At 43.6% G+C, this 19295-nt stretch overlaps 1 protein-coding gene across 2 annotated transcripts in view; it reads right to left on the bottom strand.

Moving 5' to 3' along the window:
• Window positions 1-16655: 16655 nt before the first annotated feature.
• Window positions 16656-19295, bottom strand: part of TPPP (tubulin polymerization promoting protein) — a 45101-nt gene continuing 42461 nt past the window's right edge. For both annotated transcript variants that reach the window (XM_063304281.1, XM_063304280.1), the window contains exon 5: window positions 16656-17054. In XM_063304281.1, the coding sequence (XP_063160351.1) occupies window positions 16860-17054 (195 nt within the window). In that variant the 3' untranslated portion in view covers window positions 16656-16859. The remainder of the gene's footprint in view (window positions 17055-19295) is intronic.

Raw genomic sequence — 19295 nt, 5'->3', positions numbered from 1 at the left:
GAAGACACATATTCATAGGGGTGAGAAGGGATTTCCCCCCCCCCCATATCTCTGTTCTTGGTTGCACAACATTTGGGGCCCTGTCTGTTACTTTCTCTCATTTTTCAAAATGGTTATCTTTATATTCTACATCCTCTCAGTGAAGCTGTTCTGAAGTTTTATCATAATAATAAATTGCTGGACCCTTGGCATCTTCAAGAACTTGCAACTTTTACTTCAGAATTGGTGGCCCCACATCAGAGAAGATGCAAAAACATATGTTGCTTCTTGTTACATTTGCCATTATGCTAAACTTATAATGGCTAAGCCAGGCAAAGTGTTACATCTCTCCCCTCTCCTGCAGGAATGTGGGTTACTCTCTGAATTTTATTGTTGACTTTCTGAGTGTTAAGGAATGCGAAATGGCACCTGACCAGCGCTCTGATGCACTGCATTGTTGTAGGCGACTTCAGCAAAGGGCAAGAGATCGACCCAATTGTCTTGTTGATAGTTAACAAAAGCACGCAGATATTGCTCCAGTGTGGAATTAAGCACCTCTGTAGATCCGTCAGTCTCAGGATGCGACGCAGTGGAGAGCACTTGTTTGGTACCCACCAATTTCATAAAAGCCCGCCAAAACTGGGAGGTAAATTGTGTGCCTCTGTCAGTCACCAAACGGGAGGGGCTCCCGTGGAGCCTGTACACATGTACAAAAAAGAGGCGGGCAAGCTGCTGGGCTGAGGGAATGGAAGCGCATGGAATGAAATGGGCTTGTTTTGAGAAAAAGTCCTTCACAACCCAAATCACAGTTTTCCTCTGGCTTGGAGGTAAATCAACAATAAAATCCATGGAGATGTCCTCCCAAGGGTGAGAGGGACTGGCCACTGGCTGGAGCAACCCCTGGGGCTTACCAACCTTCCGTTTTGAGCCAGCGCAGACAGGGCAGGAAGCAATATATTCCTTAACATCTCACTTTAGTGTTGGCCACCAGAATTGGCGTCTAACCAAGTGGAGTGTTTTCACAAACCCAAAATGTCCAGCCAGTTTGTCATCATGGCAACGGAGTAAAATGTCTTTGCGTAAAGTCTCAGGCACATAGAGACGATCGTTTTTCCAGGCAAAATCACGGTCAAAAGTAACAGTGTGTAAATTTGCTTGCAACCAAGTGTCAGTTTTCAATTGGGAAAGAAACTGTTGTTACAAGTCTGAGGGAACTGGCAAATGTCCAGGACGGGGTGAAATTGAAGCGTCTGTTGCGCGCGAGTCTGGCTGCGGGTCACCGCTGCCAGACTCAATTGTGGGTCCGTCCACAGTGTACCTACTACATCAGGTACAGTGCTGGAATCTTGGGGTCTGTGGGAAAGTGCATCAGCCAGAAAGTTTTTCCTTCCCGGAATAAATTTCAACTTAAAATCAAAACGGCTGAAGAATTGAGCCCATCTGATTTGCTTTGGGTTGAGCTTACGAGGTGCACTGAGTGCTTCGAGGTTCTTGTGATCAGTCCAAACCTCGAAAGGGTGGGTAGCCCCCTCCAACAAGTGGCGCCAAGTGTCTAAAGCTGCCTTGACAGCAAAAGCCTCTTTCTCCCAAACGTGCCACCGCCTTTCAGTCTCAGAGAATTTACGGGAGAGATAAGCACAAGGCTTCAAACATCCCGACTCATCTGCTTGCAGCAGGAGCGCTCCAATGGAGAAATCAGAAGCATCCACTTGCACCACAAATGGCTTGCTAGGATCGGGATGCTGTAGAATGGGTTCTGCTGTGAATAGCTTTTTAAGCTTGTCAAAAGCCACCTGACATGCAGGCATCCATTTCAACAACGCCCCAGGATTCTTTGCCCTCCGTGTATCCCCCTGCCCTTTAGTTTTTAGTAGCTCAGTGAGGGGCAACGCTATCCCCGCGGACCCCTGGATAAACTGGCGATAATAGTTCGCGAATCTGAGGAAACTTTGGAGCTGCCAACGCGTGCGTGGTGGCTCCCATGCTAGAATGGCTTCAATCTTAGCTGGATCCATTTCAATACCCTTGTTTGAAATTCTATAGCCCAAATAGTCAATTTGAGATTTATGAAAAGCACATTTGGACAATTTAGCATACAGTTCAGCCTTTCTCAGCTTGCTGAGCACTTGTCTAAGCAGTTCTATATGTTCCTCCATGGTTTCAGTATAGATTAACACATCATCCAAATACACCAAGACCCCTTTGAATAAATGGTCATGCAAGACCTCATTGATCAGTTGCATAAAAACTCCAGGCGCCCCCGCCAGCCCAAAAGGTAACACTTTATACTGGAAAGAGCCCAAAGGACAATTGAAAGCAGTTTTCCATTCATCCCCCTCCCTTATACGAATGCGGAAATATGCCTCCCTCAGGTCCAACTTAGAGAATATTTTACCCTTTGCCAGATGTGATAACATGTCTTTGATTAACAGGACGGGATATTTATTTAATATTGAGACTGCATTCAATCCACGGAAATCTGTACATAATCTCAAAGTCCCATCTTTCTTTGGTCTGAATAGAACAGGAGCACCCACTGGGGAACTGGCTGGTTCGATAAAACCCCTGGCTAGATTTTTATCGACAAACTCTCTTAGCGTTGCCAGTTCCTTCTGGGTCATAGCATAAATTTTTGGCTTAGGCAACTTTGCATTAGGGATAAAGTCTATGGCACAGTCAGTTTTACGGTGCGGCGGTAGCTGATCTGCTTCCTTTTCACCAAACACATCTGCAAAGTCTTGGTATTGTTCCGGCAGTCCGTCTAGCGGACCAGTAAGGAGATGCGGAGTTGTTGCTGCCGCCCTCCCCACCTCGCCGCTGTCCAATTCATCCCCCTCAGGGGCTTTGTAGAATCCATCTGCAAAAGTCACAGTTCTGTGCACCCAATTTATGTGTGGGTTTTGCTGAACAAACCAAGGCATCCCCAAAATGACAAACGGACCCCCACAGGTGCTACCACAAAAGGCAGTTTCTCCCAGTGGCTTCCCATTTGCAATGCCACCATCCCTGTGGAGTGAGTCACCGGTTTCCCCCCTGCTGTAGATCCATCCATGTAATGATTGCCTTATCCCAACGAAGTCAGTTGGGATGTTTAGTGTTCACCAGAGTTTAGTGAATAAAACTAATTTATTGAAAGGATAGTATGCAAATACGAAGAAAGCTGAGAATAAGCAAAAGCACGCCAAATACAAACTAAAAACCCTCACCTCCAAACCGATCCCACCCCCACCCCAACATCGCAACCACCCCCTCCCAGCATCGGCAAGCGTCACACATCTGCCTGGGAAAGTAACCTTGAAAACATGTCATAACCCAAACACACATTCCTTCAGGGTAATGCAAAGATAACAGCCTGGCAGGGCTGGAATTCCCCACCCCGCAGGTGATAGACACGGATCAGAAACATGACATGCAAAACGTTACGATGTATGCAAACCATTGGAACGATGAACATGACAATCCAATTGGGTGAAGATCATGTGCCGTTTCAAAGGGAACGTGGGTAACTCCAATGCAGCTACCACATCAGGATGCATTAAACACCGTAACCACCCCGAATCAACCATAGCCCACACTTCCACAGTTCTTGTCCGTGACCCCAATTTCACCTTCACTGTCATGGTAGGGAAATTTCCACTCACCGAAGCGTGATCGCGCCCTTCCTCTTCCACCTGCCCAGCGGCGCCCTTTAAAGCAGGTGGCTGGCATTTCCCGCCGGCTGATTGAAAACAGCCTCCTCCTCATCCCCAAAGAAAGGGACTTCCTCAGGTTCGACCTCCGCCAGCGCCACCTTCATCTTCCTTGGTAGGGAAGGAGATTTTCCAGATGACTTTCCCGGCCGGTCTTCGGTCTTTCCCTTCGGGCACGCCGCTCCTCGGTGCCCCTCTTTTCCACACCGCAGACATTGCCCTCTCGCATAGCATCGCTCCTTCTCTTCCTCCCAGGTCCGCTGGCTGGATTTCCCTGGAGGAGCCGAGGTGCGGGACCCTTTACTGAATCTCCCATATCTCATTGATTTTCGGTGGGCAAACGTCTCTAGGGCATGCTCAGCACTGCTCGCCAGCTGAATCCAATCGTATAGGGTTCTTGGGTCCTCACGCCCCAGAGACCACTTCAGAACCTCAGTTTCCAGTCCATCCTTGAACATCTCCACCAGTGTGGATTGGGACCAATCGTCCACTTTCCCCGCCAGTGCTTTAAATTCCAGCGCATAATCCACCACGGATCGTGACCCTTGGTACAGTCCCTTTAATGCCCGCTTCGCTCTTTCCTGAGCTAGCAGGTCTTCAAAATGTTGCCGTAACACCCACAGAAATTCCTCGAAGTCTTCTAACTCCGGAGCGTTCGATTGGCACAGCTGTACATACCAATCGGCCGCCCTCCCCTTCAGCTTGGTAGCAATGGCGTTTATTTTCCCCCGCTCTGACTGGAACCCCTGTTCCCAATCCTTCATATAACTGTTAGCATTAGTTATGAAGAAGGACAATTTGGTAGGGTCCCCATCGAACTTTACTGTGAAGGGTGGGGGTCTTGCAGTTTCTGGTCGCTCAGCCCTTTGTACGGCCCCTAGCGAGTGCCTCTCCACCGGAGGGGACCTCGAAATTGTCACCCTTGGGCCCCTCTCCTCTCCTCGACGCTGGACCCTGCTTCTCCCTCTGGGGGATGGTAGGGGTGACGGTGAGGGGGAATGCCTACGGCGGGACCCTTCCCTTCCTTTTTCAGGTGACCCCCATCCCATTGACATCTTCTTCAGCATGAATTCGACCGAGTCTAATTTTGCCTCCAACACCTTTATACGATCAGGGGCGGGGGACCCCTCGGGCGCTTCTTTCCTGACCACCTTGGGTGACAGCGGGTACCGCCGCTTCCAGGAGGCTTGAGCCGCCCCAGGGTCCGATTCCTCCTCCCAAGTAAGGTAGTCACCAGCCGAAGTACTGGTCATTTTGGGTACTTTTTGACGTCCCTCCTTCTCCTTCGAGTTGGGGTTGGGTTCTGCCCGGACCCCCGGAGCGTCACTGCAGGGTACCTTCTCCGCTCTAACCACCGTGGAGTTCAGTTCCCCTTCACTCGATGCCTCGCTCTCCATCTCTTGCAATCATGGTTCGTTCCTCGCTAGCACTCCCCTTCACAGATGAATCTGGATAGGGGCTAGCGGAATAAGGGTTTTGAGATTCTCAGCTTTATGTAATGGTTGCCTATTCTGACAAACTCAGTCTCACAAGCAGGTGCTTAAGGATAACTGATTTATTGAAAGAATAGTATGCAAATACAAAGAAAGCTGAGAATGAGCAAAAGCGCGCCAAATACAAACTAAAAACCCTCGCTTCAAACCCGGTTCTGCCCTCGCTCGCATTTAGCAACCACCCCCTCCCAGGTGCTAGCAACCGTTGCCCACATCGGCCTGAGAAAGTAACCTTGAACACATTCCATAACCCAAACATACATTCCACAGTTACAGCAAGGAGATTACAGCCTGGCATGGCTGGAAATCTCCACCCAGCAAACAGGGATCCGGAAAGTGACATGCGAAATGTTACGATGTATTCAGAACATTGGAACGATGAACATGACAGGACCATTATGTTGGTTGTGTGGATCTTTTTAATATGATAGGTTACTTTTGTTCCATGTAATGATCTTTCCTCAGACTGCCAAATTATTTATTGAGCATTTTTTTATACAGGGGTATGCTTAATCATATTATTTCAGATCATGATTTTCAATTTATAGTATATCATATTTCTGGAAAGCCTGCACTTCAGATACATTTATCCTCTGCCCATTGTCCTCCATGAGATGCTGAAATAGAGTGAACTAATGTGACTCCAGAGCAATATCTGCACTATTATAACTACCAGCCAAATAATTGGCCTGACTTGTTACCTCTAACTGAATTTGCATATAACAACTCTGTGTATTCTTTTACTGTCACATTCCCTTTCCAAGCTGTTAATGGCCCTAACCCAGCAGTCTATCCTCCAAGCTCCCCTCCACTTCTGTTCCTCAGGCCTCTAACTTCCTACAAGTTAGAAGCAGCATACCTCCTCCTTAAGGAACAGCTGAAGCTTGCCAAAGCTGCTTACAAATGTGCCATGGATTGCCATCAACATCTATTGCCGCCTATTGTGGGGGATTAAACCTGGCTTTCTAGTAAATTTTTACCCTCACATGTCTTTTCAAGAAACTGGATTTAAAATGTAATGGTCCCTTCCCAGTTGCTGCTTGTATTGTGCAAGCAATGATGCTTTTTGAATAGAGACTGCCAGCTTGATAAAATCCACCCAGTATTTAATTGCTCTCAAATGCTATGTATTTAATTTAAATTAAGTATTAAATTAAGTATTTAAATTAAGTATTTAATTTTCTCAAATGCTCTTTGTGCTTTCTTCATTCCATGGACAACTGTCTCCCCACACCACCCCCTTGCTGTGAAGGCACGAAGAACTTGAGGTGGAACGTATTTTATAGGCCAGATCCAGAAGAGGCAGATTGGAACTCTTGATTCACTGGAAAGAGTGAATCATAGAGAGATCCTGGGAAGATGCTGCTGATGTCCATGCAGCCTGGCTTCTCTGTCAATTTAATCTCCAATGGCCCCATAAACCAATGCCCCCCCTCAAAGTGCTGGGATTTCTTCCTCTGAGAGGGAGGGCAATGATTTGGACCTCAGATTTTCTGTGCTATCTTCCCCTCCCACCCTCGCCTGCACTATCAGAAGCAGAAACTGTTCAAAGGAAAGAGAAGACCTTGGGCCCTTCTGTGGACATTGTTCCATTGCCTTCCCCAGAGCGATGGTGGTGAGAGATGCACCTTTTCCAGCTCTTCTATTTTCAGTCTCTGGGGAGCAAGGACTTCATACAGACAAAATGCCTGGTCCTTGTTCTGAGAAGGGAGACACTCCTCTCCCTCTCTTTCTCCTGAGGATTGAAGGCTATGAGAGGGTAGGTGATGTGATGGAATTCTCTGATCCTGGGAAACAAAGTGAGTATTGTGCAAATATTGTAGAACAAGGACATTCTTGTGGTATCAAATAAATGATTAGCCTCCTCCCCATTGAGATTCCATAAGGGAAAAAAGAAGATCAAAAGCAAGGATAAGGTTCCACACAGGTTTCAAGATTCTGTAACCTAGCCCCTTTATTCATTGCAATAAGCCTGAGTACCCTGAATCTGTGAGACACTTGCTTCCTAAATTGTGAGCTGCTTGACACAACCATGGTCCTTTCAGGAAATTCCTGATTTGTTTTGCTGTCAAATTATTTTGCTCAGTGGACGTGCAAGAGATTTAGCTATCCTTGGCTTGATATTAAGAAAACTTCGTTGAGGAAAGGTGAGGGTTATGGTCTCAGGAAGATTGGGGAAAATTACATTGTAAGGCTGGGAGTTCCTATTTTTAAGGAAAACTAAGGTTAAGTTATGTAGATGGCTGGTTTGGTGCAGTCATTAAAGCCACTGGACTAGAAGCTGGAGTCAGTTCTAGTCTTGCCTTCAGCATGAACTGGGTGACTTTGGACAGTCACTGTTTCTCAGCCTTAGGAAAAAGGCAATGGCAAACCATTTGTGAAAAATGTTGCCAAGAAAACTGCATAGATTTATCCCTCTAGTTGCCAGGGCTCAGGACTGATTTGAAGGCATAAAGAGAAAACAGGCTGGATGTACTCAGACACAAATTAATGAAAGAATAAAAATAAAATGAGCAATAGTAAATGGGAGTCGATGCTAGGAAAGGTAATGGGAAAAGTTGCTCAAGGTAGGTGGGAGCGCCTAAAAATGGAGATATTAAAAGTACAATTGCAAACAATGAGGAAGATGTGGAGAATAGCCGGAACCATAACCCTAAGCCTAACCCAGTGTAGCTACACAAAATGCTCGTGAAGATGTGAACACAAGAAAGGACACATATAGGTGATGGAAAGGATTCAGATAGTCCAGAACTGCAAGGAGGACAGTAGGCAGTAGAATTAATTAGCCAGATAAATGCTGGGCTTCTCATCCCGGAAGGTACAGGATGTTCTCGCTTAATGATGGTAATTGGGACCAGAATTTCTGTCACTAAGTGATGCAGTTGTAAAACACGACATCATGTAACCACATCACTCAGTGATGGCAATCCCGCCTGTTCCTGTTGCCATTGTTAAGTGAGGATCATGTGTTGTTGAGCAAGGACCTCATGTGACCACAACTTGTGACTTCCTGCTGGCTTCCAACAAGCAAACTCAATGGGGAAGTCAGGAGGAAGTTGCAAGTCCCAGTCACAACAAGCCTTTCCTTAGAAGGCTTGCAAGCAAGCAGGCTGGTGTGTGGATGAGTGCTACAGAGTGCAGGTGAATGAGGGGGTTGCTATAAGTGTGGCCATGTGGGGGGGGGATGCTGCAGAGTGCAACTAGGCATGCAGGAGGGTGCTGAGGCCCATCACAAGTGTGGCCAGGTGTGGGGTTGCTGTGGGCAGGTGCATGCTATGGGGCCCCTTGGGAGAAAAAGCAGCGGGAGCAGGAGCAATTTACAGGAGTGACTTGCAATCTTCCCTATTGACTTTGCTTGTGGGAAGCCATCAGGGAAGGCTGCAAATGGCGATCATGTGACTATGAGACACTGCAACCACCTAAGTGCAAGCTGGTTGCCAAGCATCCAAACTTCAGTCATGTGACCGCTGCAACGGCCAGAACTGTGAGGACCAGTCGTAAGTACCACTCATTCAGCACCTTTGTAACTTTGAATGGTTGCTGAACGAGAGGTTGTTAACTGAGAACTACCTGTATTCAAGAAAATGCTACAAAGCCATCTGCCAGGGTTACTTAAATTTGAATATCTGCAATAAGCTAGAGTTGTATTTGATGGCTCAAGTGACCTCTTTGAATTCTATGACTCTATACTATGATAGGCCAAAAGAGTGCCAGCAACTTCCTCAGACATCCCTGTCATTAGATTTTCACTTTGCAGGCTCAAAGTTTTGACTAGCTCAGATTCGGGTGCAGAAGAGACCTTGAAAGAATCTCTGGAGACTTCAGGACCTTGGCAGGAAGGTGAAGAAACTGAAAATCTTTTTATCAATCCTTTCAGTTGAGGGTCATAGTGCCAGAAGAGAAAACAAGATCCTTGAAAATCAAGAACAGGTTACACAATTGGTGCTGCATAGAAGGGTTTGATTGGCCTTCACGAAGGACTCCTAGGAGTTGTAATTTTGTTGTTTATTTGTTTAGTTGCTTCCGACTCTTCGTGACTTCATGGACCAGCCCACGCCAGAGCTTCCTGTCGGTCGTCAACACCCCCAGCTCCCCCAGGGACAAGTCTGTCACCTCTAGAATATCATCCATCCACCTTGCCCTTGGTCGGCCCCTCTTCCTTTTGCCTTCCATTCTCCCTAGCATCAACATCTTCTCCAGGCTGTCCTGTCTTCTCATTATGTGGCCAAAGTATTTCAGTTTGGCCTTTAATATCGTTCCCTCAAGTGAGCAGTCTGGCTTAATTTCCTGGAGGATGGACTCCTTTGATCTTCTTGCAGTCCAAGGCACTCTCAGAATTTTCCTCCAACACCACAGTTCAAAAGTATCTATCTTCCTTCTCTCAGCCTTCCTTATGGTCCAGCTCTCGCAGCCATATGTTACTACGGGGAACACCATTGCTTTAACTATGCGGGCCTTTGTTGTCAGTGTGATGTCTCTGCTCTTAACTATTTTATCAAGATTTGTCATTGCTCTTCTCCCAAGGATTAAGCGTCTTCTGATTTCCTGACTGCAGTCAGCATCTGCAGTAATCTTTGCACCTAGGAATACAAAGTTTTTCACTGCTTCTACATTTTCTCCCTCTATTTGCCAGTTATCAATCAAGCTGGTTGCCATAATCTTGCTTTTTTTGAGGTTGAGCTGCAAGGCAGCTTTTGCACTTTCTTCTTTCACCTTCATCATAAGGCTCCTCAGTTCCTCTTCACTTTCAGCCATCAAAGTGGTATCATCTGCATATCTGAGATTGTTAATGTTTCTTCCAGAGATTTTAACTCCAGCCTTGGATTCCTCAAGCAGGAGTTGTAATACAATCCCTAAAAAATGGGAAGGAGGGATTTGGCTGGCATCTCACCAGTCTCATCAGGAGGGTGTTAAACTAAGTGGGGAGGGTGGAAAACCCAGAATGGATTATGCAGCCAAGGCCTGGGACCAAGAAGCAAGGAGCAGGAGCAGCAGCAGCAGCAGCAGCAAGGGGCCAGGATGGGAGCTACAAGAGAGAGGCAGAAGATGGTACTTATCTATACCAATGCAGAGTATGGGAAATAAGCTAATTAAATAAATTTATGAGTATAGGAAATAAACTTGTTTAGGATTGTGTTTGCTTGAATTAGGATCTCTAATTTTTTTGTTTGTCTTCAACAGTCCTAAACAAATATGATGTGATAGGCATCTCTGAAACTTGGTGGGATGATATTCATGATTGGCATATAGCACTGGAAAGCTACAATTTATTCAAAAGGAATAGACCTAAGAGAAAGGGTAGGGACATTGTACTGTATGTAAAGGAAAAAAAATACTTGCACAGAAATTCTGTAAGCAGAGCATGTAATGGGGGTTTATTATAGACCATCTGGGAAGGCAAAAGATACAGATGAGGTCTTTCTGCATCTGATGACCAGTTTTTCAAAAAGGCAAGTGATAATGATAATGGGGGATTTAAATTATCCTGACATCTGCTGGAAATCTAACTTTACCAAAGTCCCATGACCAATGGATTCTTACTCACCTTCTCTCCCTGACAACTTCATTTGTTGCTGACTTGGACCCAATCCTCACCATCAGGGAAGAATTGTTTGAACAAGTGAAGGTGCCTGGCACAGAGTGGCTAGGCTGATGTAGGCTTTAAAGGGGTGAGGTGGGGTCAAAGAGAGGGGAATACAGGTTGGTTATGCAGATAAAGGCTGTGAGATAGATTGCAAGTACTGTATCTCATCAATTAAAATTGCTAAGACCATCTTTTGATGAATGTGAGTTCAGCAGCCTCTTGCTTTATGATGCTGGTGTAGTTACATTATTATAAAATGGCAACTTTGAAATCTGTACTAGAGAGTCCCAAGAGATTAAAATGCTGTGATATTATTTTTCCTTATTTTGAGTCTTGATGTCAAACTCCTGTCCTTTCATTCTCTTGCACAAAGTCTGTTTGTCCTACAAGGAATCCAGAGAGGCATTGCTAGCAGACAATGGCAAATATGACTTTGGAAGAGCAACATGTGAAGGCACCTCTTATTTTGTGTATGAAGTTGTTGGAGCCTGTGATGGTGCTGTTGGTATAAATGTGGAATCAAAGTAGACATCTGGGTTTGTTGCAAGGTCTGGTTTCCATGTTAGTATCATTCTGTTGTTTCTTGGTGCTTGTGAGAATCTGTTTCAGGTTGGGTGGCTGTCTGCAAGTATGCAAGCATGGCTCTGCCTGAGAAATTATGTGTCCTTGTGCAGTATAGGTTGTGGCTTACTAATTATGCATTTGAGTGGCTTGAGCCGTGAGCTGTAGTTCTGTTGCTTTCCTTTTCTGATCTATCTTTTAACAGATTTTAATTCATCTGGTTCTACTGATTTGTCTTCTTGGGTGGGTAGTTCAGTCTCCTAAAAGTCTGGTTTATTTCCTTCAGTTGAACATCTCTGTAAAGAGGAAGAAGGAAGGAGGGGAGAAGAGAGAGGAAGTTTTTGGGGGAAAAAAACCTGAGTTTGGAGCAGGGAGAGCATAAGGTATGACTTAAGTATTCTCAAGTCTTTGGGAGTGCAGGCCCTGAAGCCTAAGAGGATCAGGGTTCAGGAATATATATTCTGGATTTCAGGATAGCTTACTGCCTAAATAGATGTTTGCATTAACTTATATGTCTATTCTTGTCATTTGATTGTTTTGTGATTGTATCTTCTTTAAGTTCTACCTTATTCTTGTTTATAGAATTACTGTAAGTAATTTGAAAATATTAGGAATCTTTCTGTATTCCCAAAGGGAAAGAAAGGAACACTTTCTAGCAGTCTGCATAAGATAGCCTAGTGATTATTCCCTAATGGTTGTTTCAGCCTTAATTCACAGAACTCAACAGTGTGTGTTTGAGGAGTCATTTTTGCCCCAGGAAAAGCAGTTTGGTGTAGTGGTTAGGGCTTCAGGCTAGAAACAGGGAGACCATGAGCTCTTGTCCTGCATTAGGCACAAAGCCAGATGGGTGACCTTGGACCAGTCACTCTCTTTGAGCCCTAGGAAGCAGGCGATGGCAAACCACTTCTGAAATCTTCCCAAGAAAACTGCAGGGACTTGTCCAGGCAGTCACCAGGAGGCAATACTGACTTGAAGGTGCACACACACACACACACACACACACTTGCCCCAGACAGGAAAACCCAAGGAGGACTATGCCAGTTGATTTCTGAAAGGATAGTTGGTGGCAGCCAAATTACAGAACCAACAACCCCACCAGTGAGCAGAACCAGGGGGGGAGGGGGGACGGACAACTGGAGGAGATTTTGGAAAAGGCCACTAAGAAGTCTAGCCACTCCTTCATGGTTCAGTCATCATTATACCCTCCTATTGGCTGTTGATGATTGTGATGACGATGATAATGACTGGCTTTTCTAACCATCCCCTGGTCTGAAGGTCTCTGGGCAGCAAATAGCAATGATAAAATTACAAAAGCAACAATATCTCAATAAAATGAATGCACAGTGTTCTAATATTCTATCATTATGCCTGCAATCAGTCCAGGCCAAAGGGACAATGAAGTAACTCCTTTTACCTGTTTTCAAAATGCAGGGCAGGTTGGGTTCACATGTACCTTTTGGGTGGAAGAACTCCACAAAATAGTGGCTACTACAGAAAAAAAAAATGTCCATAAATCAAGGAAGGAGGGTTCCCAGCAGGCGTTCTCTAGAGGTCTGGACAAGAGATTTAATTATGGAAAGATGTTGCCTGATATAATCCAGTGCCGTGCCATACAGGACTTTAAAGGTAACAACCAGCACGCTGAATTGGGGCCAGAAGCCTACTGGTAGCTAGTGTAATGACTTGTTCCACCAGCAATCTAGCCACCAATTTTGTCCGAGCTGCAGCGTTTGGATCATCTCTGTAAGACAACTCGTGTAGATTTTGATTGAAAATTAGTAAAAAAAAAACCACACACACACACTTCCTAATGGTAAGAGTTTTAAATGGGAACACATTATTTTAAAAAGTTATGGTCTTGCTTTGGATTCCTGCACTAAGCAAAGGTTTAAGTAGTTTAAATGGCCCTTTCCTTTCAATCAGCTTTGAACTCCAACTCTATAATTTTATGAGTCTCGGCAAGGGGTAGCCTTCAACTAATGTTGGAAAGGTGTGTGACAGTTAATAATTCCATCAGAAGAAATTGCTACACAACACCACTTCCAGCAATAGGTAGCCTCAAAAACACCAAGAGAAATTTGGAATAAATTATTAAGTACTTAGAAATAAATACAGAAAAATAGCTTTTCCTCAAGAAAAAGAACCTCTGAGAATGTAAGGCAGATTTTGGCACAGCATTAAGCTACAAATTAAAGCTTACCAAGGTAATATAAATATATATAACCACCCAGAGTCCCTCCTTGTGGGGGGAGATGGGTGGTGATAAAAATTTGATAAATAAATAAAATAAAATATAAGTATATAAGCATATAATATAAATATATACTACAGTAGTAGTAGAATCCACACAGAAAGGAAGAAGCCCTGGTTAATAAATCTATGGCTATGGGGGGGAAGGGGAGAGAGAGAGCCCGAGAGCCCCCCACTTTGGTCTAGTGGTTAAGGCTCCAGGCTAGAAACCAGGAGACTGAGTTGTAGTCCCGCCTTAGGCATGAAAGCCAGCTGGGTGACCTGGGCCAGTCACTCCCTCTCAGCCCAGCTCACCCCACAGAGTTGGAGGAGGAAGGAGTATTTGGTATGCTCCCTGCCTTGAATTATTTGTAAAGATAATAAAAAGGTGGGATAATACACACACACACACACACACACACACGAATCTACAGCATCCCCAACAGATGGCATCTTCCCTTTAAAATGGAGGAAAGAAAGCTCTAATACACAGAGTATAACAAACTACATTTAACACACTGCTTTATTCAAACCACAAGACATTTGTAAACAGATTACTGTTATTAAATAGCTATTTAAAAATATCCACAAATACTAGCTTTAATCATATTCGTATTTGAAGCACTGTTTCATTCTTCCCACTGTTTCATTCTTCAAGGAGCTGAGTGATAAAAATATTGTGGAAAAAAAGTAATGACAATAGAAGGCATCACTACATATTTGTAATATATTTTGTGCTTGAAAAACTTTAAAAGGGCATAAACTATTGATATATATTCAATGAAGGGAGTAGTGGTATATTCAAAATACAACATGAACACCCAGTTACTATGCCATTGCTCTGATGTAATGTCTCTGATTTTTATAGTTTATTTTTAAAGGAATAGAATTAACATATATTATTTAAAAAGAAAATATATAATTTTACCAAGCATACAATTCCTTTGAACTGTTTGCTCATAAATCCATGAAAGGAGTTTTCAACTGGCTATTATAGAAAAAGTAAGCCTTAGCCAAGCTGGTTGCAGCAATAAAACTGTATTATAATAATGTTATATTAAGTTCCCCAGTCCCAATATGCAGATGATAAAGACAATCATTGTATTAACATAATACTGAAAAGTTTCCAGCTTTTCACATTCACAATGCATGCTCAAACTAGACTGCACTTGTATGCTGATACTTACGTTTTACCAAATTTAGTATGTCATTGGTAATCCAGAAGATTACCAAAAGATTATTTTAGGAAAAAAAGTGCAAAGAAATGCATTATATAAAACTGCTTATAAAAAAACAGGACACAAGTGGTATGTTAAACATACTTTTTTTTTTTTTGTGCCTGGACTAGTCAGAAATGGCTTACCATAGCCTTCTCAGGGCTGAGAATGACTGGCCCAAGGTCACCCAGCTGGCTTTGTCCCTAGGACGGGACTAGAACTCATAGTCTCCTGGTTTCCAGCCTGGTATCCTAAAGACTACACCAAAGTGGCTCTCTAAACATACATATTATATATACAGGTAGACCTTACTTAATGACTGCCCTGTTTAGTGACCATTTGAAGTTAAGGTACTGAAAAAGTAACTTTATGACCAGTCCTCGCATTTACAACCATTGCAGCGTCTTCACAAGCATGTGATCACCATTTGTGCACTTCACAATCGTCTTCCATCAAGCAGTCAATGGAGAAGACAGCAGTAAAACCACAAGTCACAGTCATGTAATGTCTCAGTTAATGACCAGAGACTTGCTTAACAACTAAATGGGAAGTGAAATTTTAAGTCCATCATGGTCAAGTGATGTTTTGTTTAGTGACTGTGTTACTTAGCAATGGAGTTGCCAGTCCCAATTGTGATCACTAAATAAGGACTACCTGTACATATAAAAGTATTATGGGTTCAATCCTGGTCTAGAAAAATACAGTACCTCATTTGAAAACAGTGCATCCATATTTTTTTCTTTTTTCTTTTAAGCTATGAAAATATGCTTGATTTAATTATACAATAAATGGAAATATAATACAGTTTATTTTTATCAGGAAAATTAGTAAGACTCTCTAACTGTTTAAGGACTATTTTCTTTTAACTGTTTACTCAGGTGAACTGTCTGGAGTTTTTGCTCATTTGCAGCAATGAACCAATCTCAGATGTTTCCTCATTTTTACATTTTTTTTTCTATCTCATTTCAGCATCCATTTGTTTAAAAGGTTTTTTAAAGAAGTCCACACAAAACCTCATAATACTTACTGTTTAAGAAAATTATCAAAATCACATAGATAATACTTCAAATTGATCAGTAGTGGCGGCTAAACGATCAAATTTCATAGAAGTTGTCAGAAGCATGCTTTGTGTGTTTGAAACTATTCATCTCATCCTAACTAAAAGGATGTTCAATTTATAACAAGATTTAATAATATATCAGCGTAACCTTAGATCAGAGTTTTTGTGACCAGGGACTGATGATTTTTGCAATCCTGAGGATTCTTAGGCTTCAAAAAAAGACTAGGGGACCCTATGCAGCCCATGAGTTACCAACTCTTGTGTTAAATGGTCTTTTGTGTTTCAGCTTGAGGTATTGAAAAATATAGCAACTAACAGTGCCATTTTTACAAGCTTTACATAGTAATGTTTAGAATTATTTCTATTACTATTGTAACCACACTAGACTGAATATTTCATAGCAAACAAAAAAATCAAGAAAGAAGAATGAGGGCTGTTATTTCCTTCCTTTTCTCAAAGCAAGGTTAATTTAGGGGCTTGTTTCTACTAATGGACAGTACAGTTTTAAAAATGTTGTTTTTCACATGAGTTGCAATATAACATTTGTTTTTTCAGAAGAGCAGCTTTACAACCATATAAAAACTAATTCATTTCAGTCAAATTTTAGTTAAAGCATTAAAAACGGAGTTTTCTTTTTAATCATTTTGGAGTCTTTCATTCTGAAAATGTTATGCATTAATAAATAATCAATATAAGTTTTTAAATTAAAAATGTAAGTACATATACCTCTTACTAAAATCACTCAATTTTAGAGGAGGAGGAATTGTTATTACAACTGAAACAGCATGAAGCAGATGTATAGGAATGTTTGCAATTTAATATCAGATTGCTGAAGTGTTATGAGAGAGCTGTTGCAGTTTTTTTTTCCCACCATCCTCAAGCATGAGGAATGTAACCAAGAAGTGTATCACTGCAAATAGTATCTTTTTTTTAAAAAAGAAAATAGGGAATACCAACATATTTTAGGCATTTACAGCCATCTGAAATAAGTGAAGCTCATTTCACTCATTCTCATAAGATGCACTTTCCCTCCTTTAGTCTTGAAGCTTACTTGCTTCCTTGTATTTTTTGATCATATGTTCCAGCATGTTTGTATCCAGACACATAGCCAGACAGGTCAAGCAGATCTTCACGCCCTGCTTTGCCTTTGCCTTTCCCTGTTGGATCAAATCTCTCTTTGTGGGAACCAGTAAAACGTGCTGTGTCTGTGAGCCGTGACACAGTTGGAGATGACACTGTTTTCTAAAACAAAAGGGGCAAAGAAAAAGAATATTAACTCTGAAAAGAACATCCAGATACATTAACTCAGTAATTCTAACAATTATAATTGCTTGTTCCTTTTAAGATACCAATGAGGATTAGTTTTTAGTGGACAGCATTGTTGTGGGACCAGAATTTCCATTGCTAAGCAAAGGTGTGGCACAGGATGGTAGGCGGCAGCATTGCAACCGAAACTCTCCCCACAATCTGAGTTTGATCCCAGTGGAAGCTGGATTCTTGGGTATCCGGCTCAGGTCAACTCAGCCTTCTGTCCTTCTGAGGTCAGTAAAATGAGTACCTAGCTTGCTGGGGAAGGTGTCATGAGCGCTGATGGTGAGCAGGAGGGGGCCCCTATCCAGGGGGGAAAACACATCTGTAGTAGCGAGGAATTGAGCAGTCATTCAAAGAGACACAGGACAGACCCGCCTTGACTTTTGGGGTTTATCTGTATGGGTTTTCTCACGCTTCTTCAGTTTGTTAGGATTTTCTGTCTAATGTAGCAGTAATAAAACACTAGAGACTTATTCCTCATCTCAGCATGGTTCCTGCTTGTTAGGACATCAATCCTAACAAACTCCTACTCCCATTGAAAGAGGCAGGAAAAAAAATGGGGGGGGGAATGTCTTCGGAAAACCAGGAAATTCGGCAAGCCATTCAACAACTGGCAGCAGCCTTGCAACAACCCCAGCAACAGGTAGATCTCCAGATCAACACATTACAAGAAGCTATGCTACAGCAGTTACAACAACCAGCTCCGATTATCCCACAACCGGTGCCAGCAGTAGCAGCAGCAGCAGCTCCGCCAGTAGTCTTGAGATCCCAGGGCAGTTTACCAGAGAAGTTTGGAGGAGAAGCAGGACAGTTGAGAACCTTTCTTACACAGTGCACAATGTTTTTTGACAGCAGACCAGCAGAGTTCCCAACAGACCGAACCAGAGTCACTTTTATTTTAAGTCTGCTAAAGGGACCAGCAGCCAAATGGGCTATTCCCATGGTGGAGAACAACGACCCAATTCTCAATGACTACCAGAATTTTCTGGCAGGGTTCCGAGCACACTTTGATGACCCGATCAGAGAGGTCACTGCCAGCCAGGAAATTCAGAAGCTCAAGCAAGGCAACAAGAGGGTGGGAATTTACATTGCTGATTTCAAGCTGTTAGCAGGAGATCTGGACTGGAATGAGAGTGCTTTGAAAGGCCAAACAGGGGCTGGATGAAGAAATTGAGAATGAATTGGTGCGTCAGGGAACACCAGCTACTTTAGAAGGTTTATATCAGCTGTCTGTGGTCATAGACGCCAGGTTAGAAGAGCTCAGACAGTTGCAGCTGGGGAGAGGCAGGGGCGTCAGATCGCTTCCAGGATTTCCAGCTCTCTCTACAGCATCTCTCTACTCAGGACCAGAGGAGCCGATGAAGATCGGGGCGAGCAGGAGGCTTACTTCTGAGGCTGAGAGACAGAAGGAGAGAGAGAGCCCTCTGTTTCTACTGTGGAGCCCTGGGACATATGGTGAGAGCTTGCCCAGCAAGAAACCAAGCAAATTCTGTAAGAGCCCCAGGGCAAGCAGCAGAACCAAGAGCCACCTCCACCTCTACTTCCAACCAGGGAAACTCCGTTGGTCTCCCTCCACAGAGCTCAGCAGGGACACCATCAATCAATCAAGAAGGGCTCATTCTGAGGATTCCAGGCAATCCTTTTTCTACTTACCAGTCATAATGCACGTAAACCCAGAGCACCATGTTAAGTTAGAGGCTCTTGTGGATTCTGGAGCTTCCACCAATTTTATTGATGTACAGACTGTACAAGACCTGAACATCCCGACCATGGAATTGCCATGTCCCATAGAAGTTGAGACCATTGATGGCCAGCCCCCCAAGGCAGGGCCGATTCGAAGTTTCACAGAACGTTTGCAACTAACAACGGGAGACCACACTGAGTGGATCCAACTTTATGTTACTGCATCACTTAATGTGCCTATAATCCTGGGCACACCTTGGCTGAAGATCCACAACCCAATGTTGGACTGGACTACGGGAGCAGTCTCATTCCCAGCTAAGGAATGCCAGCACCACAAGATTCAAGCTGCTCTTCTCTCTCCAGCAACCAACGCAGTCACCAAAGCAGGGGGTGGGGTCCAGTTGCCAGCCAAGTATGCAGATTTCGCAGATGTTTTCAGCGAACAAGAGGCCACAGCACTACCCCCCCATAGGGACTATGATTGCACTA

This window comes from Candoia aspera, chromosome 4 (assembly GCF_035149785.1).
Source record: "Candoia aspera isolate rCanAsp1 chromosome 4, rCanAsp1.hap2, whole genome shotgun sequence".
In the NCBI taxonomy this organism is placed as follows: Eukaryota; Metazoa; Chordata; class Lepidosauria; order Squamata; family Boidae; genus Candoia; species Candoia aspera.
This window is presented reverse-complemented; position numbering and strand designations above follow the sequence as displayed.